We start from the raw sequence: 25,414 nt of genomic DNA on the forward strand, positions 1-25,414 counted from the left end.
ATCAATTAACCTGAATTCAATTGGAAAAAAGCTTCAAATTATATGGGGAAGAGATGTCATCTCTTTGCAAATTATTTATCTCCATGTAGATATTTTAATGAATTCAATGTATTAATGACAATTTGTTAATTCGTTGTAACTACGGATTTTAATATATTTAAATATTTCCATTGGGACTTCCCTGGTGGCACAGTGGTTAAGAATCCGCCTGCCAATGCAGGGGACGTGGGTTCAAGCCCTACTCTGGGAAGCTCCCACATGCTGCGGAGGAACTAAGCCTGTGCACCACAACTACTGAGCCTGCGTGCCACAACTAATGAAGCCCACGTGCCTAGAGCCTGTGCTCTCCAACAAGAGAAGCCACTGCAATGAGAAGCCCGCGCACTGCATCTAGAGAAAGCCCACACGCAGCAGCAAAGACCCAACGCGGCCAAAAATTTAAATAAATAAATAAATAAAGTTTAAAAAAAAATAAATGTTTCCATTAATTTCCAAAAATACATAAAATTGTGTTGTCTTCTTAACCATTACTGATGGTTCGTTTTTTCTTAACATCATTCAAGGATTAGAGAAGTTGTCTATGACCATTAAAAGAAATTGTAAAATCATTTATGATCCCCACAAATTACTCAGATACTTGCCAGGTGATTGCTCATTCTTCATTTTGTTGGGGAAAACCCAAATTGTTTTTTGAGGAAAAATCCTGATGCAGGCATTTATACTCTGATGCTCTGTGGACGTGGGCAGTTGTCCTGGTTAGGCAGCATCTCTCCTTTCTTAAGAGGTTGTCTCTCTTGCTTTGCTCACTCAGCATGTTGATCTGCCTTTACCTTGCAACACAGACACTCTCCAAGCCAGGTTCCAGTCATGGAGCATAAATACAAAGTCCCTGTGTCTCTATATCTATCAAAAGCTCAGTTGATGGAAATCATCTTTGGAGGATTGTCTGAGGAATATGGAGCTTATTATCTATTTTTCTAGAAACACTTAAGATTTCCTCTTGGATTAAGTAAGTCTGTCAGAGAGCAGTGTGCCATGCTGTTTTGTCCTCTCCTTCCTGCCTTTGCTAATGAACTGTATTTTGGCCTTATGAAACAGTCTCCACTGATGGATGCTCTAAGTAAAGAACCATCTGAAACCCACTATTATAATTGTGTAAGGATGCTGATTAGGACATTTTTACCACATTGTACAGTGTCTCCTTCATAAACATACACAGGAGGAACTCTTCTCAGGTTTTATTACAGGAGTAATTATGCCTCTCTTCAGTTCTCTGAGTACCTGCTTTGTTTTTATTATATGGTTCCTATGATTCATGTCTTAACTGGTTGTATTCTCTTTGTGATGGCTTCAGTGGGCTCAGAGCCAAATTTGGGGCCCACCTCTAACAGGTATTTAGAAAGGACCTCACAATAAACATTTGCACTAACCTCACCCATACATAATTTCCTATTTATCTTGTTTATTTTTCCCCTAATCATTTATTCTTATGTCAAGTTATAGGTATATAGTTCTAGGCTACTTTAAATCCATTGTGAAATAAAGCAGGGTAGTAAGTAAATTTAGAATTACAATTAGGATATTAAGAATCTAGTAAGCCACTATTTTTTCAGGGAGAGAGGAGGCTGGTATGAATGTATAACAAAACATTTAATTTTATTTAATGAATGTTATTTTGTCCTAGGCGCTGGATTTACAGTCAACAGTAGATACATGACGATGACAGTCTAATATTATAATGTTTTTAATGAATTTTATATTTCTCCCTTTACTTTTTTTTTACCATAGCAATGTTTTTTATAAAGTATGAATTAATTTTAGAACTTTATGAGTTTACAATTGGGGGAAAAACTTATTGAGCAGTGTGTCCTGGATTTTATTCAATAGTTTGGAGAAACTGATCTTCATAAAGGTAATTCCATTTTATGATGTTGCTCATGAAAACAGTTTAATTTGTAGTTACAGTTTTTAAAATGTGATTAAGAGGAATCTTCCCAACTGTAATACTAGTAAGTGTAATAATAAAGGCAAAGCCAGTAGCTGGGGTTGTCCTTATCTCAGGCTGCTTGGCATCCTGGAAAAAGAGCACTGAAATTAGGCAGATCTGAGTCTGAATCCCACTGCATATGGGTTATATGCCATTCAGTGAGTTGTTAATGTTTCTGACCATTAGTTTCTTATTTTGGAAAGTAAATATAACTATCTCACAAAGTTATGAGGATTGAATGAAATGTTTCCCAAATAATATGTGGTATGATCAGGTATTCAATAACTTGAATTTCTTCTCCTCTGAGTATTCAGTTGGTTTTGTCAGATGATCTTTAAAAATTTATTAGGAATTTCTGCTTTGGGTAATTACAATGTTCAATTTAGGATGAAATATGTGGTTTCCTCTTTCTCCAAATATTGCTTTGATTACTGATAGAACAGGTTAGGTCAGAGCAAGTTAAATGCTTAAAGAGGTGGGGGAGGGGATGGATCATATATTCTTTGCTTTAGCAACTTTTGGCATAAGGATTACTAACTAACAAACAGAGCAGTTTCTCTGAACAATTCCTGTTTGCTCTCTTCTGTAAGTAAAGTATATTTTAAAAGGTGGGAATATGTGTCCTTTGAAGTAGAAATTATTAGTCTCTTCTAAGGAAATCATGCAATTATGGAAGAAGCAATGTGAGTGAAGATGTCCATTGTAGTAGTGTTAGTATTATTTGTGTATGTGAATGAATGGAATATAAGGCCCATCAATAAGAGAATGAGTAGTTTGTGGTTCAGATATGTTTGAAATTGTTGTGAATGATTGTTTAGTAAAATAGAAAATTCTTATGGCTTAGGTAAGGTGGGTACAAATTTATTTATATACTTTGAGTATAGCTATGTAAGGATCATTCAAAGGAAATATACCTGTCAGTAGTGGTTTTATGAAAGTTAGAAAGCATGCCTCTTTTTGTTTGTTTTAGGGTAACAGAAAAGCACAGATGACTTATGCTTCTAACTTTACTAATAACCTTGTTAAAAGATATAAGCTCATTTTTTTAAAAAGTCGGGATAGAAAAATATACATTAAAAAGCAAAAGTGTTAAAAGTCCTGAGTATATTAGACATTTATTCTCTGCTTATGTGTATATATCTGAATGAGTGTACATTTTTTTCCCCCACAGATGGGGATAATTCTTTACTTCTGAAACTTGTTCTCTTTCCCATCAGCAGTATAACAAGTACATATTAGTATGTGGAGAGTCTTGTTAATGGCTACAGTATATGGTACATGAGAATGTACCATAGTTTAAACTCTGCTGTATTGGATATTAAGGTAGTTTCTAGTTTTGTTCTTGTGAACTGGCTGCAATGAACATTTATGTATTTTGAACCCAACTTATATATTTTTATATTTTTAAACCCAACTTACATATTTTTGAACCCAACTTTTTAAAAAGTGTAATAGTTGCACTGTATTATTGGGCATTATTTGCTTTCATGTATGTTTCATCATCCCAGTTAGATGGTTAAGTTCTTTGATATCAGGTACTATGTTTAATGTTTCTTTTGTATACACAAAGAATCTCATGCAGGAGATTTTTCAGTAAATGCTTAGGAAGTGATATTTTGGTATTTGTGAGATATTACATCATTGACTCCTTTAGTGTTTTAGAGTCATAGTATAACTTTAGGGCTTAAAAACTCCCCCTTGATAATGTATATTGAGTGAAAGTTATTTCTTATGAAATACTTTTCATTAATACTATCCTGAGTTCAATGTAAGATCACAGGAAAAACTTTTTCCTTATGAAATGCAATTAATTATAGTGGATGCATTTTGGAAAAGAAACAGAGTCCATACGATTAGAATCTATTTAAAATGGACTGAACTGCTGGCTAGGTTGAACTTGCTTTTCTGTTATGGTTAAAGAGTTCATGCTTGAAACACACCACTTGGATTTGAATCCCAGCTCTGCCATTTTCTGTCTGTGTGGGCACAGTAGTTAACCTCTCGGTGCCTCAGTTCTCTCATCTGTAATATGGGAATAATAATAATGTCTTCTTATAAAGTTGTGATAAAGATGTTCCTTCATATAAAGATTAAAGCCAATGCCTAACAATAATAAACACTCAACACACATGTAAGTTTTTAGCATTAATATCAGTTTTTCGTTGGATGCTATTGAATTTATAAGAATTGAGGGCCAAATGATAAAGTTGAAGTTTTTCTTTCATATTTCATTTTATACTTTTGTAAAGCAGTTATTGAGAATGGACCACGTGCCAGGCATTAAGCTAAGACCTATGGAATACAATACTGAATAAAACAGAAGACACTTCCTGCCCTCAAGGTGCTTATGATGAGTGGAAAACACAGACATTATTATGTCTAATATTTGAGATTTACCATGGCCAGGCCCTTTGCTAAACCTACTGCAAAAATTATCACATTTAATCCTAACAAACATCGGACAGATTAGATATAAACGTTATCCTCGGGCTTCCCTGGTGGCGCAGTAGTTGAGAGTCCACCTGCCAGTGCGGGGGACACGGGTTCGTGCCCCGGTCTGGGAAGATCCCACATGCCGCGGAGCGGCTGGGCCCGTGAGCCATGGCCGCTGAACCTGCGCGTCCGGAACCTGTGCTCCGCAGCGGGAGAGGCCACAGCAGTGAGAGGCCCGCATACCACAAAAAAGAAAAAAAAAAAAGTTATCCTCATTTTATATATGAGGCCGAGAGAATTTAATTAACCCCCTCAAGGTTATATAGCTACTAACTGGCAGAACTGGAATTAAAATCCAGAGTCTAATACCAAAGCCCCAGTGCTTATTTAACCACTCTGCTGGGTGGTAAATAAACATACAGTAATAAATTGTGATTATTGGGGTCTGTAGGGTACTGATTAATCCTAGCTTGCCTTTTGCTTAATAGATACAGGAGTCAAATAGAGATAAAAATACGTACTTTATTACTGAAAAGCTAGCGCGGAGAATGACTTGGACAGGTGGCTCAAGTGGGCGTCTTCTTTCTTCTCCACTGAATTGAACTTGCACACTCAGTTGCAGGCATGTCAGCTAGAAACCCGATGGCATTCCTTGCTCCAAGAGGCCCCAACAGGCTTCCCAGCAGAGGAGAGGGGAAAATACTCAGCCTGCGGGTAGGCAGGCAGACTCTGAGGTGAAGAGCTGAAGAGGATGGGTTCACACAGGAGGCCAGGAAATTGGACGTGCCCTCCGCCTGGATGCTGAAGTTGCCAGGAATGATGATAGAAGTTGGGAGGGGCGAGAGACTTTAAGATAGGACTTTAAGATGGAAAATTCCAGGTCAGTGGATAACAGCAACAGAGAGGGAGAGATGTTTGTGAGCAGGAGCTTGTGTAAATCAAAGGGAAAGTTATGTTCTGGAAGTGGAAACAGTTGGCAAGGAGGACATCTACGCCACCTGCTAGCCGTGAGGTACGTGGGATATGAGAGTGAGAATCCACTCTAATGGCACGGCTATAAGAGAAGTAGTGTCTTCAAAGTACAGCCTGGTTTCAGTTAAAGCAAGGAGATGGAGGAAAGTTCAGAAGTGAAGATTTACAGGAGTTTATTACACATTGGGAGTTGAAGAGCAAGGACATAGGGTAAGGATTTGGGAGCGAAGGGAGGGGAACTTCTGGAACCAGAATCATACGGGAAAGAGAGTTTGGTGAGAATAGATGATCCAAAAGCCTTGGATGTACCCATTAGAGACTGGAGATAAACAGGATGAGACATGATAGAATTAGCCCAAACAGTCTCCAAAAATAATTAGAATACACATCATTTCTTGCTGTAGATGTCCTGTATGATCTGGCCTCTGCCTGTATCTCTGACCTCATTCTTTTCCTCGCTCCCCTTGCTCCTCGTGCTCCACCTGCACAGGCCATGTTTCTTTTGTCACTCCAGCATACCATATTTTTTATACCTCTGTTTTATTTTTCCTTTGTTTGCACTTGCTTTTCTTTTTCTTTTTCTTTTTTCTTTTCTTTTTTTTTTTTTTGCAGTACACAGGCCTCTCACTGTTGTGGCCTCTCCCGTTGCGGAGCACAGCCTCCGGACGCACAGGCTCAGTGGCCATGGCTCACGGGCCCAGCCGCTCCGCGGCACGTGGGATCTTCCCGGACCGGGGCACGAACCTGTGTCCCCAGCACTTGCTTTTGTGAGAGGCAGCATAGGAAAATAGTTAATAGTGTGAGCTCTGGATCCAGACTTCCTGCACTGTCACTCTCTAGCTTTGTGACCATGGGCAATTTATTTATACTCTCTGTGCTTCAGTTTCCTTATCTGTCAACTGGGGAATGATAATAAAGACTCACTAAATGTTAATAATATTTTTTCTTCTGCTTGAGGCTCTTTTCCACTATATCTTTATGGTTGCTACTTTCTGTTTTTGTTTGTTTGTTTTTGCTGTACTTTTTTTTTTTTGCTGTACGCGGGCCTCTCACTGTTGTGGCCTTTCCCGTTGTGGAGCACAGGCTCCGAATGCGCAGGCTCAGCGACCATGGCTCACGGGCCCAGCCACTCCGCGGCATGTGGGATCTTCCCGGACCGGGCACGAACCCGTGTCCCCTGCACTGGCAGGCAGACTCTCAACCACTGCGCCACCAGGGAAGCCCCGCTACCTTCTTATCATTCACTTCCCTCAGCTCAAATGTACTTCCTCAGACATCCTAGCTAATGTAGCATAACTCCACCAGCCTTCTGTCGCTCTTTATCCTGTTATTCTATTTTATTTATTCATAGCATTCATCACTGTTTGAAATTTATTTTATTATTCTGCTCTTCCCTTCTCCCCCCATCCCCTGAGGTCAGGGATATGTTGACTTATTCCGACTGTATCTCAGCTTCTAGAAAGTGACAAATACTTTGTAGGTGCTCAAGAAATTTTTTTGCCAACTCATTGTCCTGAAAACATGGTGGTTTCCAAGGCCTCTGATCAGGCAGCATTTGGTGGCAAGGTGACACTGAGGCCTAGGCCAAAAAGACAGAATCCAGCTCTTTGTGTACCAGTCTGTTGGCTCATCTAGATCAGGTGGCTGCTGCTTTTGTGTTATGGGGACATAGCTACATTCATTTAAAAATTTACTATCTGCTGCTTTCCAGTTCCAAGCACAGAGTTGAGTAGTTGAGACAGAGACCCTAAGCCTCACAAAGTCTAAAATACTTACTATCCAGCCCTTCATGGAAAGTTTGCTGATCCTTGATTTAGATGCATAGAAAAAAAGACAAGAAGGAAACACCAAAAATAATTAATAGATTACTTTGGATAGTGGGATTATATGTCATTTTAATTTTTGTCTTTATACTTTTAAAATTTGTTAGAGACCCATTTAATTTGGAAATGAAATAGCCTTATAAATACTGATTTTAATATATTTAGAGAACATTTAATGATGAGCTTTTTATGTTCTTTTTTCCCCTTAGTGCTGCTTTTGACACAAAAACTGGGTTACGTGTTGCAGTGAAGAAGCTATCCAGACCATTTCAGTCCATTATTCATGCCAAAAGGACCTACAGAGAACTGCGGTTACTTAAACATATGAAACATGAAAATGTAAGTTAATAATTCAAGGCAGGATAAATTCTGCTCTTTAATAGACTGGAAAAAATTGTGTTTTAATTACTGCGAATGGAAATGCATTAGAGTACATCAAACTTTGGACCGTCCTTCTTGTACTGGGGTATTAGTGACCACTGCATTATGTCAGGTAGATACTCAAAGCCTTGGGATGAAATTGGTGCATCTTCCTGGAGTTCCAGTTTTACCTTAAGATTTTTAGAGGGAAAGCATATAAAATTTTTTTAATAAAAATGAATATTGTGAGATAAAACACAACTCACAAGGATTTTTAACAGAAAATATTACAAAGAAGTTTCATATTCTCTACTTGGTTCACTTAAGACTATATTATCAGAATATGGGAATCCATGGTATTTTGTGTTGTTTTGGGTTTCCTCAGTGGAGAAGTTTGAGGAAGAGTGCCTTAGGTTCACTGAATGTCCTATCAAAGATGGGTATTATTTTCTGGATAATTTAATATTATAATTTTTTCCTTTTAATTTTTAGAAGACAGCTTTTCTAGATTCAGGGATTTTAATAAATGTGACAAAGACATTGTTTAAGTTAAATATAATGTTTTCTTGTCTATAAGTTTGGACATTTGAGAACAATGCTGTCCTGCAAAGGAGTGCTTAAAAATCCTAATAGCATAAATAAATGGATGCAGTTGGAATATTAACTGAAAGTGAAAAAACAATTGACTGAGGACACTTATTTTCCTGAATTTCAAAATCAAGTTAGAAAGGGTTTACGTGATTGCTGTATGAAAGGAACTGTAAAATTTGTAGCATTATAGAAACAATGGCCATAGAGATTTTAGAACTATTTGACCCTATTGGTAGTTACTGTGTAGAAAAAAAATTCAATATTTCAATTTATTACTTGGCTATTCAGATATTTTTCTGTTTCAGTAATTGAACTTTTTTTTCTTCATAGTAAGAAAAGAATGTATTAAAATACATTTGTTTCACGAAGTACAAATTTTTTCTAAACTGAGAACATTGTGACTTAAATTTGGAATTTAAGCTGTTGTAATCACAGCTGCAGCTTATTTATTTTCATATTTAAATTGCATACTATTGAGAACATCCTGTTTTCCACAGATTATCTCCATTCCTAGGTATAATTTTTATATGAGCATCCATGTGCAAACTTGAGTTTTTAAAAAGTTCAGTGCAGAGCTGCACCCTTCCTAATCAGTGACATGTTTATAAGAAGTTGAGATATGTGGAGAAAGCTGGCAAGAGAATCTTTATTCCGAAGTTTGCATAAAATCAAGGTGGTCTGGCAACTTAACTGATGGGTTTACATTTGGCTTTTAACACAGTTGAGTGTGTATGCTGTTTTTCATTACACGTTAATAAATGCGACAAAGATACTGTCATAGCTTTTTAAGAATACTTTGAAAATGCAATGCAAGCCAAACATTTATGGAACCCCAAAGCACCTCCAGGAGGCCCCAGGATCCCACTGATGTGGTCTATGCTAATTTAAGAACATCTACTGTAGAAGATTACCAGCACTGTAATTTATTGTTCTGCTTTATTTCATAGTCAATTTAAGCCAGTGTTTAGGGCAAAAATTATTTTGGGTTATCTGAATCCATGCCTTGGCTTTTCTAGTGATCATTGCAACAAACCTTATTTAGTATGCTATATTTTAATTTTCTGTAATGAGATACTTTGAAATATGTCTTACGTGATATTGGGCTGGTTGCATTTGAGCCATTCTGTATTTGTAGACATGAAGAGGCCACAGTGATGGGATACAATTGTTTTAATTTAGGAAAGGCTATGCGACTTTAAAGAGGACTGACCGTATTAGGAAAACAGGATTTTAATTTAATTTATCTAAATTGTTTTATAAGCAGTTTGCTTAATAGCAGTCTTTTTTATATTAAAATGTTTAGGTTTTCACTGTATCGATGTAGAGGGTCACCTGTATTTAGATGGTGATTTGTTGTTTGAACAAAAGGAGGCAGATGGCTGAATGTTCATAGTTCTCCATTCTGTTGACAAATGTTTGAAGAGGGACTGGGAAGGGGCCAGAAGACTTTGACTAAATGTAGAAAAATTCCGGAATTTCAGTCTGTTCTACAAAGGCTTGTTAGGTATGTACAGTGTAAAAGTATTTTTACCAGGTGAAGAACCAAGACTTTCAAGTAAGTTTAATCGAGGATTTTAAGAGGAATTCCTCTCCTTTATCTTCTCTTCCTCTTTTTCTTTCTTCCTCTTCTTTAATGACTGTTTTGGGCCACTGTCTAACTTTTAGCTAGCTGCCAAGACTCCAAAGACAGCAGCAGCAGCAACTTAAAACTCGTGAAAAACTTAAGTAAGGATTGGTAGCAAATAGAATTTTTAGGTGCCGGAATGCACATGTGATCTTTTACACAAAAATGCCTCTGACTTACAATCCGTAGTTCATTTTATTTCTTTTATTAGTGATAATGAATGACAGATATATAATTTTCATATGGGTTATAGGAGCTAGGGGATGTTACTCTCTGAACAAATTTACCTGGCCCATTCCTGACTGAATTTTTGACCTTGATCTCATTGACACCTGGTCTAAGGAAAGATTAAAAGGAAGCAGCTGGCTAGCTGCATCCTTTTGCTGTCTGAGTAGGTACTGTACAGTTAAGGGCCTGGAGAGCTATACATTAAAAAAAACTTTTAGTGATTAAGGGACTCCTTTCATAAATTTTATTTGGGGGCCTTAGATTTAATCTTACCATGATAGAACAAGTGGTTGTTTTGGTGTGCTTGTGTTAAATACATTAAATTTTGTCTTTGACTGGTTACTGACTTAAAGTGTTTTGTGAGTGTGTACCAATTTAATAAAGATATATGACTTCTGTTTGTCATTGTAGGACAGTCATCAGAGATATTTGCTTATTATTTATACTATAGCCATCTTTTCTAAATATTTAATTCCTGGGTTACTTTCTAAAGCGTCTGAAATCATATAATGGCAGATGGAGTAATGAAATAGGCTAAAATATGACAAATTAAAAATAAATTTCCATTTAAGAAATGAGAAGTGAATCGATTATGGAATGTTCCCCAAATCTATTTTAATGCTGGGAAACTTCTGTTTTACAGTATTTTCCTTATGATTAATACTCCATAAATAGAATTAATAGAGAAGGGATATTTGTAAAAGCCCACAAAAAATTAAAAATACTTTGATGTAACATGAGTGGCTTTAATGTCATAAAATGTGTCCCTTTTAAGGAAATTAAAATTTGATAGAGTATTTGCTAATATGCTTTGTTCTATTATTTTTCTCCAAATTAGTCATTGTGCTTCTTGAAGCCATACTTTTTAATCATCTGAATAGTTGAATTTAGCTTTATATGTCATGTTTTGTTACTGGAAGTAGCTGCTTCAAATAGTTTGTTTCTGTGATTTGTATTTTACAATTCATTATAAAACTCTGAAGTTTCTGGTCACGATTTATTTTGGTAATCCACAGCAGATCAGTCTACATAATCTTCCCCAAAATACTATGAAAATAAGCAATGATATACACGTGTCTCTCATCTGAGGAAAATGAGGCTCAGAGAAGATACTTTTATTTCTGTAACAAATATTAATTGAACTGCTGTGTGCCCAGCAACATCCCATGTTTTGGGGTTATTGGAATGTAAAAGAAAGAAGCTCATGGGTCTAAGAAGTCACAGATTGATTGGGGGTTCAAATTTACAGCTGTTTGGTTCTAAGATACCTATTGTGTTTTCAGATTGAAATGGGAGTTTTTATTTAAAATGCTTGGACTCGTTTCACTTTAGTGTGTTTGAGATAACCCTTGCATGAATAATCCTGTGTAAATTGGATCTCTAGTAGTTTAATTTTATTTTGATCTGAGGATATTTTCACAGCCACAATTCAAATAATAATGTAAAACAATGTAAATTGTTTTAAAGTTTTCTTGTTGAGAAGATGGGGCATCTCAAATAACAAGAATCAGTGATTAGAAAATATTGGAGCAGGTGAATAAAATTGGCTTCTAGATGTCAGCTATCAGAAGTACAAGAGGGTGTAGGGGGTAGTAATCAAAAGACCAGAGGTTGGGATTTCCCTGGTGTCGCAGTGGTTAAGAATCTGCCTGCCAATGCAGGGGACACCGGTTCAAGCCCTGGTCCAGGAAAATCCCTACATGCCATGGAGCAGCTAAGCCTGTGTGCCACAACTACTGAGCCTGCACCCAAGAGCCCATGAGCCACAACTACTGAGCCCATGTGCGACAACTACTGAAGCCCATATGCCTAGAGCCCATGCTCCACAACAAGAGAAGCCACTGCAATGAGAAGCCCACGCACCGCAACAAAGAGTAGCCCCCGCTCACTGCAACTAAAGAAAGTCCGCGCAGCAATGAGGACCCAATGCAGCCAAAAATTAATTAATTAATTAATTTTTAAAAAGACCAGAGGTCTTAAGCCAGGACTGTATCAAACTCAAGGAGAACAATTATGATTTAGATGGGAAAGGAAAAAGAAAATGATTTGACTTAATTTAAAGCACTATTCAGAGCTATTATAAGGTCATAGATACACTATTGGTGGGATGTAAGTTGGCCTCATCTTTATGGAGGACAATTTGACAGTATTAAGATCCTTAAGCATATTGATGTCCTTTGATCTTGTTATTCTATTTCTTGAAATTTATTCTCTGGAAGAAAATACAAGATGTATATATGCGCGCATGCACGCATAGGCGCATATACTTGCAGTGTTCCTTAAATGTCCAAAGATAGGAAATTGGTTTTATTATGGTATATACAAGTGATAGAACATATTATTGAAAAACATTTGAGGACATGAGAATAATCATTATTTGTTAAGTGACAAGGCAGGATATAAAACTGTATGCATAGTATAACCCTGATTTAATTTATGTACATCAGAAAAATCAAAGAAAGTATCTCAAAATGTTAATGATAGTTATAACCAGTAGTACAATTAGAGGTAATTTTCGTTTTCTTATGTACGGTTGTCTGGATAAGTGTACCTTTCCTTTGGAATAAGATGCAAAGACTTGAAAAGCTATTCTTCTTGAATTCCAAGGCCTTTTTTTAGTTTGTTTCCCTTTTGGGTTAAGGCTGTATAATTGAAATTGCTTTTTTTTTTTTTTTTTTTTTTTGCGGTACGCGGGCCTCTCACTGTCGTGGCCTGTCCCGTTGCGGAGCACAGGCTCCGGACACACAGGCTCAGCGGCCATGGCTCACGGGCCCAGCCGCTCCACGGCACGTGGGATCTTCCCGGACCTGGGCACGAACCCGTGTCCCCTGCATTGGCAGGCGGACTCCCAACCACTGCGCCACCAGGGAAGCCCCGGGAAGCCCCTGAAATTACTTTTAAAAGTTGATATTTGTGTAGGGGTTTTGGGTTTTTTGTGGGGTTTTTTTGTCTTATAAATTTATTTATTTATTTATGGCTGAGTTGGGTGTTTGTTGGTGCATGCGGGCTTTCTCTAGTTGCGGCGAGTGGGGGCTACTCTTTGTTGTGGAGCACGGGGTCTAGGCGTGTGGGCTTCAGTAGTTGTGGCACACGGGCTCAGTAGTTGTGGCTCGCGGGCTCTAGAGCACAGGCTCAGTAGTTGTGGTGCACAGGCTTAGTTGCTCTGCGGCATGTGGGATCTTCGCAGACCAGGGCTCGAACTCATGTCCCCTTTGTTGGCAGGTGGATTCTTAACCATTGTGCCACCAAGGAATCCCAAAAGTTGATATTTGGATGAGTGGTGTAACATTCTAATTAAAAGTGCTCTTTTTCATGATAATATATATATATATATATATATATATATTTTTTTTTTTTTTTTTTTTTTTTTTTTTGCGGTACGTGGGCCTCTCATTGTTGTGGCCTCTCCTGTTGTGGAGCACAGGCTCCGGACGTACAGGCTCAGCGGCCATGGCTCACGGGCCCAGCCGCTCCGCGGCATGTGGGATCTTCCTGGACCGGGGCACAAACCCGTGTCCCCTGCATCGGCAGGCGGACTCTCAACCTCTGCGCCACCAGGGAAGCCCCCATGATAATATTTTGAGTGTTGGTGTATTTTACTGAGTCCACAGTCATGGGTCAGTTTTCATGAAGCCCATTTAGCTTTTGTTTGTTTCATTTCCAGATACCCTTAAATCTTGCTGAGCATATTACACATGAATTATATGTCTTGTTTGCCTTCTTAGTGCCTAGCTTTGTGGAAATGAGTGGTCTGGGTTTTAGGAGGAACTGGGGAAGGGGAGGATGTTAAATTAATCAGTGTAAATTCATGACCAGAAAAACTGCTCAAAGACCATGGATTACTGAGTATTAAGTAGCTCTTTGCTTTATCCTTGTATAAAGATAGCTTTTTTTTTCATTTTTATAGTCTGATCTAAATACCTGATAGTGATTAATAATCTTAATATTAAGAATATTATAAGAATAATACCAAGAATATTCTGAGAAGATATATTGGGGCTTTAAAAATGTCAGTTTTGAAGACTATATAGTAATTTTTATTGAATAATAATATATTTTAAAAAGAAAAATGATACTATAACAGCTGTAGAAGTATGACTTTTTTCTGTTTGTTGTTCATTAGACTATCAGTGCATGTGTGAGTCAAGAGTCCTAAATCTTTTTGCTTCCTGATAAGCTAATGGCTATATGTGACCAAATTCTAAAGACATGAAGATTTTAGTAGTAAAATGGGTTATTATGAAAAGTGACATTTAATAAGTAAAAAACAAAAGCATAATTTGAGTAAAAAATAAGTTGGAGTTATTAAGTGTATGATAATGAAATGTTATTGAATGAGAGCAGGATTTGGAATTAGTTCCTATTAAAATAACTAAGACCTGTTGGATAAGTTCAAGTGTTTATTTACTGTTTGATTTTTATGTTTTCTTATAGGTGATTGGTCTGTTGGATGTTTTCACACCTGCAAGGTCTCTGGAGGAATTCAATGATGTGTGAGTAAATCTTTTGTGTTTGCCTTCCTCTGCTAGAGGTTAAAGATTAGCAGCCCATTTCTGCTCCTGAACCACTTAGCACTATCAGACTTAGATTCTTTATTCCTGTCATCCAACTCTTCTGTGGAATGGGGAATGGATACAGAAGATGTATATTTTGGGGGGTGTAAATTTGTATTTTCATCATCTCAGGCACATTGTGCCCTGTTTGGAGACACAGTGGTGGGTCCTGGCAACAGTTCCATAGAGAAGAGTATAGGGAGTTTTGACCATGATTTTTATTCTCAAATTGTCTGTCCCAGCTTTCAAAGGGACATGTTTATATCAAGAAATGTAGTGGTGGGCTTCCCTGGTGGCGCAGTGGTTAAGAATCTGCCTGCCAATGCAGGGGATACGGGTTCGAGCCCTGGTCTGGGAAGATCCCACATGCCACAGCACAACTAAGCCCGTGTGCCACAACTACTGAGCCTGCGCTCTAGAGCCCGTGAGCCACAACTACTGAGCCTGCGTGCCACAACTACTGAGCCCGCGTGCCACAACTACTGAAGCCCGCCTGCCTAGAGCCCATGCTGTGCAACAAGAGAAGCTGCTGCAATGAGAAGCCCATGCACCGCAATAAAGAGTAGCCCCCGCTCACCACAACTAGAGAAAGCCCATGCAGCAACGAAGACCCAACGCAGCCAAAAATAAATAAATAAATAAATAAATTAAAAAAAAAAAAAAAAGAAATGTAGTGGAGTCCTGGTTCCATATAGATTCTTCCATTTCTTTTATCCTGCTTGTGTGTGGGAAATGCATGCTGATCTTTAAAGTATTGGATTTCTGTACTGGGACAAATGGTGAGCCTCATGTGTTTAGAAAGCTGATTCTTCCAGTTTTGTGACCATCTCTATTGTTTTAGCCTGGGGAACCCCCCTCTAGAAAGAGGGCCTGAGATTCTCAGGAACCAGTAGTTGAGGGCTAGGGAAAACGAAACAGAGAGGAAGAGAAAGTTGCTACGAGGATATGTTATTAAGTCTGTCACCACTGTGTGCAACTGGGCTGAAAACTGCCAGGGTCTTCAGTTTTCTAGAAGTTGTATAGAATGTACCTCAGATGGGGAGCATTTACCCACTGGCTTCTGACTCCATTGGCAAGTGTTGCCCCATGGGGCGGTAATGCCCTCACATGCCCAGGTTGCACCTGTATGAGTACAAGATAGATTCCAGCAAGTGTTGTGGATGTTGTGCAGGTGTTGTGCACGTGTGAGTGCTCTACTGTAGCTTTCCCAATATCTGAATTAACATACCACCCGTCCCCAGTTCACAGGTGTACTATACCATAAGAGGGAAGGAACCCCTTAAATTTAGGGTTATACATTTTGTCCTGGTAAAATTTTGGCATTCCTAAGTGGAAAGGATGACTATTGTGAAAGTCCAAATAAAATTGCAGATCTTGGCTGCTCTTCCTTAACCTCTGCTCTCCACTGTCCCCAGTGCTGAACTTAACCCCACCCTTATCCTGGGCTCAGTTTCTCCTACCCTTATCCTAGGCCAAGTGCAAGCACCATTTGCTCATTTCCCAAAGAACAAGTGGGAGGGAGTGGAGGAGATGTTTGAGCTTGTGTGTTCTGTCTAATGAAAGGGGGGGGGAAATGAAAAAGAAATGTAGAATATTAAATGGAAAGAGAAGGAGGAAGGTAGCAAAAAAATCTCCCACCACTTGAACTTAGTTGGAACATGATATGACTGTGAGTCGAAGATGAAAGAAGGAGAATCTAGTCTAAGTGCAAGAACTCCCACCCACTTAGTTAACCTTGATCCTGCTAATGAAAGTTTAAGAAAAAACTTTGAACTTCCTTCAAGCAAAGGGGAATAAAAAGGCAGTAACTAAGAACAGCTGTGCTTCCTGAGCCCTGCGTGTCTCTAGAATGTGGAGGCTTCTAAAGCCTCCTTACTGGATGCCCCAGGCAGAAGCATGTGTGTTGCAAGTTGTTGAGCCCTGCTGTAGGCTATGCTTGGAAAAGAGAATATTGCCATGATGTTTTTTCCTTAACATTAATTCATGAGGATTTTTTTTTTTTTTTTTTTTTTTTTGCGGTATGCGGGCCTCTCACTGTTGTGGACTCTCCCGTTGCGGAGCACAGGCTCCGGACGCGCAGGCCCAGCGGCCATGGCTCACGGGCCCAGCCGCTCCGCGGCATATGGGATCCTCCCAGACCGGGGCACGAACCCGTATCCCCTGCATCGGCAGGCGGACTCTCAACCACTGCGCCACCAGGGAGGCCCGAGGATTTTTTTTTTTAAGAGCAGCTTTAGGTTTACAACAAAATTGAGGGGTAGGTACAGAGGTTTCCTGCTTACCCTCCTGCCCCTGTACATGCATAGCTTCCCTCATTATCAACATCACTCACCAGAATGGTATATTTTTCACCAAGAATGGACCTATATTGACACATTATAATTACCGAAAGTCCATAGTTTACCATAGGATTCACTCTTAATATTGAAAAATTTATGGATTTAGACAAATATATAATGACATATCATTATAACATCATACAGTGTATTTTCACTGCCCTAAGAATGATGGGTTTTGATATTCTGTCTAAATGTGGGAAAAAATGCTGAAGTAATATGTTTGTGAATTACTTCAGAAAACATTTGAATCAGGATTGAGCTATAGCCCAAAATTTTAGGTGTGACGAGGATTGATTTTTTTTTTTTTTAAGAAAGGAATTGATAATTTGCTGACCTAGGCTAATGCTGTATTTTGCCTTAATCAGGCATATGGAACTGGATTATGAGCCTGTTTTTCCTATGTCAAAGACCTTATTTAAGGCTAGTGTCTTTGGGAGGTTAAGTTTTATCCATTGTGGTGCCTATTGGCTCCTTTATCCATTTGAAGGCTCAATGACTACAAGCATACCCACTGAACTGAAATTGCATTTATTTCTTCATTCATTCATTCAACAAATACCATGGCTACTGAGCAGGAATCTATTCTTTCTTTGTAACGGTAGCTGGGTTCTGTTTGCTTATTTATTTCCAGCTTTACTGAGATATAACTGACGTACAACATTGTGTAATTTGGGTTATGGTTTATAAATAAGAACTTAGTTCACCGTTTGGGAGCAAATCTCAGTACTACTTGTTGAATACTTGCTGAGCAGAGTGTTGGAACAAGGCTCAGGATAATCAGAAACACTAGTCTTTCCTGTGATGAAATAAAAATCTTGTTAGGGGAAATAAATTCAAAACACTTTTGTAGGGGCTCCCCTGGTGGCACAGTGGTTAAGAATCTGCCTGCCAATGCAGGGGACACAAGTTTGAGCCCTGGTCCAGGAATATCCCACATGTCACAGAGCAACGAAGCCCATGTGCCACAACTACTGAGCCTGTCCTCTAGAGCCCACGAGCCACAACTACTGAAGCCTGTGTACCTAGAGCCTGTGCTCTGCAACAAGAGATGCCACTGCAGTGAGAAGCCCATGTACCGCAATGAAGAGTAGCCCCAGCTCGCCGCAGCTAGAGAAAGCCCGCGTGCAGCAGCGAAGACCCAACGCAGCCAAAAAATAATAAATAAATAAAATAAGTAAATTAAAAAAAACAAAAACAACATTTTTGTAACCAAGTTATCAGTTGACTGTAAGACCTTGGACCAAGAAGTCACTTTTCCTCTCTGGGTCCCAGTTAACTTCCGTGTAAAATGATGAAAATTGGGGTGGTTCACTTCTGAAGTGTTTTCAGTCCCAGAGAATCTCTGAAAATAGAATGATGAACCTAAGGATACCTTTGGGAAAAATGTTTCATTGTTTACTTTTTTTGTTTTTTTGTTGTTTTGTTGTTTTTATTTTTTTTGCGGTACGTGGGCCTCTCACTGTTGTGGCCTCTCCCGTTGCAGAGCACAGGCTCTGGACACACAGGCTCAGCGACCATGGCTCACGGGCCTAGCCACTCTGCGGCATGTGGGATCTTCCTGGACCGGGGCACGAACCCATGTCCCCTGCATCGGCAGGCGGACTCTCAACCACTGCACCAGGGAGGCCCTCATTGTTTACTTTTTTATGATGTATGTATCACTGAGAAAAAATTAGTGCTTGTCCAGGACTATGGTTATTTCAGTGTTTTCCAAAGTCATTTCAGAATTTGCATAAGAGATCAAACATCTTCACCTACAATTACAGGGTGTGCAAATTTAAATGCCTTTAGGGCCAGACAAATAACATAAACTAGGCTCAGTGCTATACAACAGAATACCTGTACTTCCTAAAAGCATTCAAATTTACATTAAAACAAAATAAACAGACAAAGACCCACTGTTCTGGCCAAATCAAACAAGCTGAAGACTAGAGTGGTTCTACAGGCTGCCAGGTTTAGAGCAAATGGTAATTTTGTTTTTTGTTTCTGTTTAAAATATTTATTTATTCTTTTTGGGGGGGGTTGTTTGCTTGTTTCTTTTAATTTATTTTTTTTTAATTTTTGTTTGCGTTGGGTCTTTGTTGCTGTGCGTGGGCTTTCTCTAGTTGTGGCGAGCGGGGGCTACTCTTCATTGCAGTGCGCAGGCTTCTCATTGTGGTGGCTTCTCTTGTTGTGGAGCACGGGCTCTAGGTGCGTGAGCTTCAGTAGTTGTGGCACATGGGCTCAGTAGTGGTGGCACGCAGGCTCTAGAGTGCAGGCTCAGCAGTTGTGGCGCACAGGCTTAGTTGCTCCGCGGCATGTGGGATCTTCCCAGACCAGGGCTCGAACCCGTGTTCTTAACCACTGCACCACCAGGGAAGCCCCAAACAGTAATTTGAACATAAATTTTCTGTACTAATTAACAAAATCTCTAATTACTTTTCATAGTTATAGTTGGCTTTTAATCATGTGTTATGTGTATTTGTGCCTTTATGTTTCAGTTAGCACTTTCCATTTATCATACAATTCAAGTTTTTACTGAATTTTAAATTTCTTAGTTAATAGGCATCCTACATAATTCATTAGTAAGACTATACTTTTGAGAAAGGAATAATAGATAGGTAGTGAGTTTTGATCATTAGAAACAATGTGCAGTTACTGAATCTAACAGAGCTGGTGTTTGGAAAATGTGGAGTTAAAAGATGAGAATACAGTACCAAGTTTTCTTGACTGAGATATGATGTGGTTGTACAGCTGGAAAAATTTTATAAGATATATCTAGATCTTTTTAATGATTGGATATCATTTGGACATTTCTGTTTGCTTCTTTTTTTTATTTTTTTAAATTTTTGTCTGTGTTGGGTCTTCATTGCTGCGCGAGGGCTTTCTCTAGTTGTGGCGAGTGCGGGCTACTCTTCATTGCGGTGCGCGCACTTCTCATTGTGGTGGCTTCTCTTGTTTCAGAGCTTGAGCTCTAGGCGTGTGGGCTTCAGTAGTTGTGGCATGAAGGCTCAGTAGTTGTGGCTCGTGGGCTCTAGAACGCAGGCTCAGTAGTTGTGGTGCATGGCCCCAGTTGCTCTGCATGTGGCATGTGGGATCCTGCTGGACCAGGGATCAAACCCGTGTCCCCTGCACCAGCAGGCAGATTCTTAACCACTGTGCCACCAGGGAAGTCCCGGGAAAGTGGATCCTTAACAATACAGTCAGGTCCTCACACACACACCAAGATGTAGAGCTTAGTGAAGCAGGTACCCACTAGGCAGCTCCATTGCTGACTGCTTTGATGTAATCCATACTCCCGCTAGTGTTGGAGGGTGTCCTGCAGAGGCGTGGGGTGGCCGCGGCTCACCGGGGGGACAAGGTCACCAGCAGCAGAAGTCATGGGAAGCACTCCTTGGCGTGAGCCCTCCCAGAGTCCGCCACCAGCCCCACCAAAGAGGCGGGTAGGCTGTCTGCTTGCTTCTTTATGGTAATATTTGGCAGGAGGTGGCATATATGTGCCATATGCATGCTGCAAATATTTAGTTACCAATAGGAATCCAAAATCTTGAAATAGCCAGTATTAGAACCTAACCCTAGAGTAAGCTGCAACTTCATGCTACTACAACATTGCCTTTTCTTAACTATAGTGTTTCTCTGATCAAGCTTAGTAGGCAATGAAGAGTTTTTAGACTCAGTGCAAACAACTTCCTCAAATTTCAGGAAAACTGAATTGCCATTTTCCCCCTTATTTTATAACTTCCCATTCCAGGTTTCTTATACTTAAGTTCCTTATCTCTGCTTGGTTCTTGAAGAGGGATATGGAAGTGGGGTTTTAGATTCTACCGTGATTTAGAAGAAGACCTACAACAGGGTCAGTCAGCAGCCATTGTTTTAGTGAAAGCCAATGGGCAGATAATCACCTAGCTTATTTAGCCTTCCACTAACTAAAAATAACTGTTCAACCACTAACTGTAGCCTTTTTTTTATCAGTGTAAAAGCTGCTGAATGTACCAAATAGGTAAAGGAAGTTTCTAGATTTATATTTTAACCTGATTTAATTCATAAATATTTAAATACCCATCCTATGTTAAGCACAGTACTAGTCTCTGGAGAATATAATAAATTAGATAAACATGGTCCCTGATGATAGCTTGAGACTCTTTAATTGGAGAGAAGAACAATTTAAATGACCAAACAAAATACAATGTGATAGGTTCTGGAAGATCCTACATGATTTTTATTACTGTTCACTCTCTGACCTCATCTAATACTTTTCCCACTCACTCTCTCCATTCCAGCCACTCTGGCCTCTTTATTCTTCCTTGAATACAGACATCCACATTCCCAGTAGAACCTTTGTACTGGTTTCTAATGTTGGCCTGGAACACTCTCCCCACATATCCACATGACTGGTTCCTTCATTTCCTTCAAGACCCTACCGAAAGGTCATTTCATCAGAAGCTTTTTTTTCCCTCTCCACCATAGCTGAAATACTACCCCCACTGTCAGGGTCTACTCCTTACTCTACTTTCTTCTTAGCAAATTTTATCATCATGTATTTATTGTTGTCTGTCTTCTCCCTGTAGCTTGTAAGCTCTATTAGAGCAGGGAGTTTATTTTCTTCCTTGTTGAGTCTTCTTTATTTGGCTGTGTTGGGTCTTCGTTGCTGCGTGTGGGCTTTCTCTAGTTGCAGAGAGCGGGAGCTGCTCTTCATTGCAGTGTGTGGGCTTCTCATTGTGGTGGCTTCTCTTGTTGCAGAGCATGGGCTCTAGGCTCGCGGGCTTCAATAGTTGTGGCACAGGACTCAGTAGTTGCGGCACATGGGCTTAGTTGCTCCACGGCATGTGGGATCTTCCCGGACCAGGGATCGAACCCATGTCCCCTGCATTGGCAGGCAGAATCTTAACCACTGCGCCACCAGGGAAGTCCCCTTGTTGAGTCTTTAGTAGTTAGAAATTCTCAGAAGTTGAGAGTGATGAACTGAATTGTATAATAGCACATATAAAATTGTACACATCGGGCTTCCCTGGTGGCGCAGTGGTTGAGAGTCCGCCTGCCGATGCAGGGGACACGGGTTCGTGCCCCGGTCTGGGAAGATCCTACATGCCACGGAGCGGCTAGGCCCGTGAGCCATGGCCACTGAGCCTGCGCGTCCGGAGCCTGTGCTCCGCAATGGGAGAGGCCACAATAGTGAGAGGCCTGCGTACTGCAAAAAAAAAAAAAAAAAATTGTACACATCTTAGGTCTTTTTGGCTGTAAGTCAAATTCTAGTCACATTTTTCTCAATCCAGAGTTCTATTATTTGAAAGTTTGCTAACCCTTCTCATTGGGTAAATGCTGTGATAGGTTGTATGTAAGATGTCAAAACTAAAGGCCTTCAGTTGCATGTGGTCTCATTAATGAGATGAAGCGTAAATGCTTACCTAAAACAACTTAAAGGACCTAGTCAAATTTGCAGTGTCAAAGCAACATACAGGGTATTAAGTGATCTCAGAATATGAGAGAAGCTTAGTGGAGGAAAGCCTCTAAAGAAGGTAATAACTCTATCTGAAGAAACAGATAAATAAGGATTGGGTGTAGAGGTCGAAATATATTCCAGATAGTCAAAGAAATGAAGGAAATGTATCAAGTATACACAAAAGGAGATTTGTGTGGAATGGAGACCGTTAAAGGAGTAGATAACCGTTGATTTTTCTTTTGTACTTGGATAAAAATTGTGTTTTGGTAAATTCTGATTTTTTTTTTTTTTTTTTTTTTTTGGTGGCAGAGGAGAGTTGTTTTCCTAATTTAGCTAAGAGGCACTATCTGCTTGTAAATAGTGCTTTCCTCTATCAATGAAAGAAATTCCCAAGCCAGCTGTTTGGACTTACAGAAATATTCTTCTTCCTTGAAAATAGGTTGAGTGCTCAAGATAGGTAATACAGAAAGAGAAGCAGTCTGGGAGAAAGATCAATGAGTTAACTGTATTAACAGTTATATTTGCAATTTATTTCCATATCAGAGAGGTCTGCTAAAATGAGGATAGAGAGTTGGTAAAGCATGTAGGTGTCGTCACTGACTCACATTTGAAATCTAAACAAATTACACATCCTTTAAGAAAATACCGTTCAGTTTTTGTCTGACGTGATCAGTAAGATGCCCCCTTTTTCTCAGATTAGCTGTTGTAAAAAGGTAAAGAAGCTTCAAGGTATAGTTTTGAGCTTGATTCTCTCAAGAAATTTTCCTGTAATTAACTGCTTCGTTAGTCTGGATTGGTGTCCTCCCCTGTGTGTTCTCCAGCACCTTGATGTACACTTTTATAACTCTAATTATGCTCTATTATGAGTATATGCCTTCCTCTCATCTAAATTCTGTATCTTTCTTTCCCACTGTTGTACTCCCAGTGCTCAACAGTAAATATTTGTTGATGGAGTGACTGAATGAAAGAATAACCTTGTGCTTTCTTGTTTATGACTGGTTGGCAATCTAGTTGTCTGATAGCATGCCCAGTGCATTCTCTTTTGACTAACTTTTTTGTTTTTATCTTGGAATATAGACCATATGGTAGAATATTGAATCTGGTTTATTTGATGCAGGTAATGTAGAGGGCACCTTTCAGTAATCTTTACTTCAAACGAGGAGAATAGTTTGTTGTGAAATAAGCTGGCTAAGCTGCCTACCTGGCTGCTGAATGGTGCTTTTACCCCTTACATTGGAACAGTCTGGTCTGCTTACCAGATAAGATCTTTGGCATGAGTATTCCAATAAGATATGCCCTTGCCTGGTCTTACTAGTAATACTATATGAGTTGTCCTGGGTCATTCAGTTAAATTCAGTGGTAATTGAGTGCCTGATATCTGCTACACAATGTTTTTAGGTACTTTAGATACTACAGAGGACAAAAAAGAAGCCTGTCTTCCTTGAACATTGTACAGATAGATAGCAATAAACAATGAGCATATAAAAGAGGAAATTAGCATGTTAGCAAGCAGTAATGCTATGGACAAGAAGAAAAGATAGAGCAGGGAAGTGTGAGGGTTGGGGGAGAGATGCAATTTTAAATGGTGTGGTAAGGATAGGCCTCATTGAAAAGGTGAATTTTGAGCAAAAATTTGAAGAAGTAGAAGAATGAGACTTGTGGATATCTGGAGGAAGAGCATTCCAGGCAGAAGGAACAGCCAGTGCAAAAGTCCTGAGGCAGAAGACTGCATGCTGTATTGGAATTGCATCAAGGGGACCTGTGTGGCTGCAGTAAGGAGGCCAGTGTGGAGCTAAGTGAGAGCAGGGGAGAGAAGTAGATGAAGAAATAAGAGAGATAACTGGGGACAGGATACTGGATTATGTACAGCTTTATCTGCTGCTGAAGGGATTTTTGTCTTTAAGTGAAATGGGAAGCCTTTTGAGAGGAGTGACATGGTCTGTTTTTCATTCTTACAGAATCACTGCTGTGTGTTTTTTTTTTTTTTTTTTTTTTTTTTTGCGGTACGCAGGCCTCTCACGGTTGTGGCCTCTCCCGTTGCAGAGCACAGGCTCCAGACACGCAGGCTCAGCGGCCATGGCTCACGGGCCCAGCTGCTCCGCGGCATGTGGGGTCTTCCCGGACCGGGGCACGAACCCGTGTCCCCTGCATCAGCAGGCAGACTCTCAACCACTGCGCCACCAGGGAAGCCCCACTCTGCTGTTTTCAGAATAGGCTGTAGTGAGTCCCAAGGATCACTGGGTGTATTTCAGAAGCGTGTGGTTACGAATTGTCAATCCCTATGATTATTTTAAATACTTTGTTTTAATATGGAAATGTTTTTTGCCCTCTTTGACAATTATTTTATCAAATAGGGCTGACGGTAGTAGAGACGCCAAACTATAGATATAGAAGAGATTTTTTTCTACATAGGTTCTTTCTGATTGTATTATGCTTCAAAAAAAGAAAAGGCAGTAGAGTAGGAGTCTTGACAATTGGGTGTTATCCAAGAAGCACTTAATAAATGAAGCTCTAAATGGGGTGCTGTCTTGAGTACTGAAAACCACTTATTGTAGACTTCTGCCTTTTTGCTGGTACAGTACATTTTACTTTGAGAAATGATGGTTTATGCTCTTTATAGTTTAAGTTTAAAGGAAACCATCCTCACAAGAAAAGTGGAAAACAAGATTTGTATCATCAGGCTGTGAAATCATATTTTCAGCCCTCTACCTAATAAAGTCCTACTTATTTAATTCCTTTTTAAAGATGGGGGAACTAGGTAGCTTTCCAACTGTTGGTCAGATTTAATTACTTGAGGTGTTCTGAACACTGACAGTAATAGGCATGTCTTTACTAAAATGTAATTAATTAAGCAATTAAATATAATTGCTTTGTAGAGACTAATACTGTAGGAATTATGTGGCATCTGTTTTTTTTTAAATTTATTTATTTATTTTTGGCTGCATTGGGTCCTCGTTGCTGTGCAGATTTCTCTAGTTGCAGTGAGCGGGGGCCACTCTTCGTTGCAGTGTGCAGGCTTCTCATTTCAGTGGCTTCTCTTGTTGCAGAGCACAGGCTTTAGGCGCATGGGCTTCAGTAGTTGTGG

The 25,414-nt window shown here is 39.5% G+C and overlaps 1 protein-coding gene across 3 annotated transcripts in view; it reads left to right on the plus strand.

Moving 5' to 3' along the window:
• The window catches only part of MAPK14 (mitogen-activated protein kinase 14), a 72,179-nt gene that overhangs the window by 12,838 nt on the left and 33,927 nt on the right, over positions 1 to 25,414 (plus strand). For all 3 annotated transcript variants that reach the window (XR_014295550.1, XM_082639030.1, XM_082639029.1), the window contains exons 2-3: positions 7,425 to 7,554; positions 14,453 to 14,511. Coding sequence is in view for 2 of the 3 variants with exons in the window: in XM_082639030.1 (XP_082495156.1) it covers positions 7,425 to 7,554; positions 14,453 to 14,511 (189 nt within the window). In the remaining variant the exon portion in view is untranslated. The remainder of the gene's footprint in view (positions 1 to 7,424; positions 7,555 to 14,452; positions 14,512 to 25,414) is intronic.

The sequence above is a fragment of the Mesoplodon mirus genome (assembly GCF_964341445.2).
Source record: "Mesoplodon mirus genome assembly, chromosome: 12".
Classification (NCBI taxonomy): Eukaryota; Metazoa; Chordata; class Mammalia; order Artiodactyla; family Ziphiidae; genus Mesoplodon; species Mesoplodon mirus.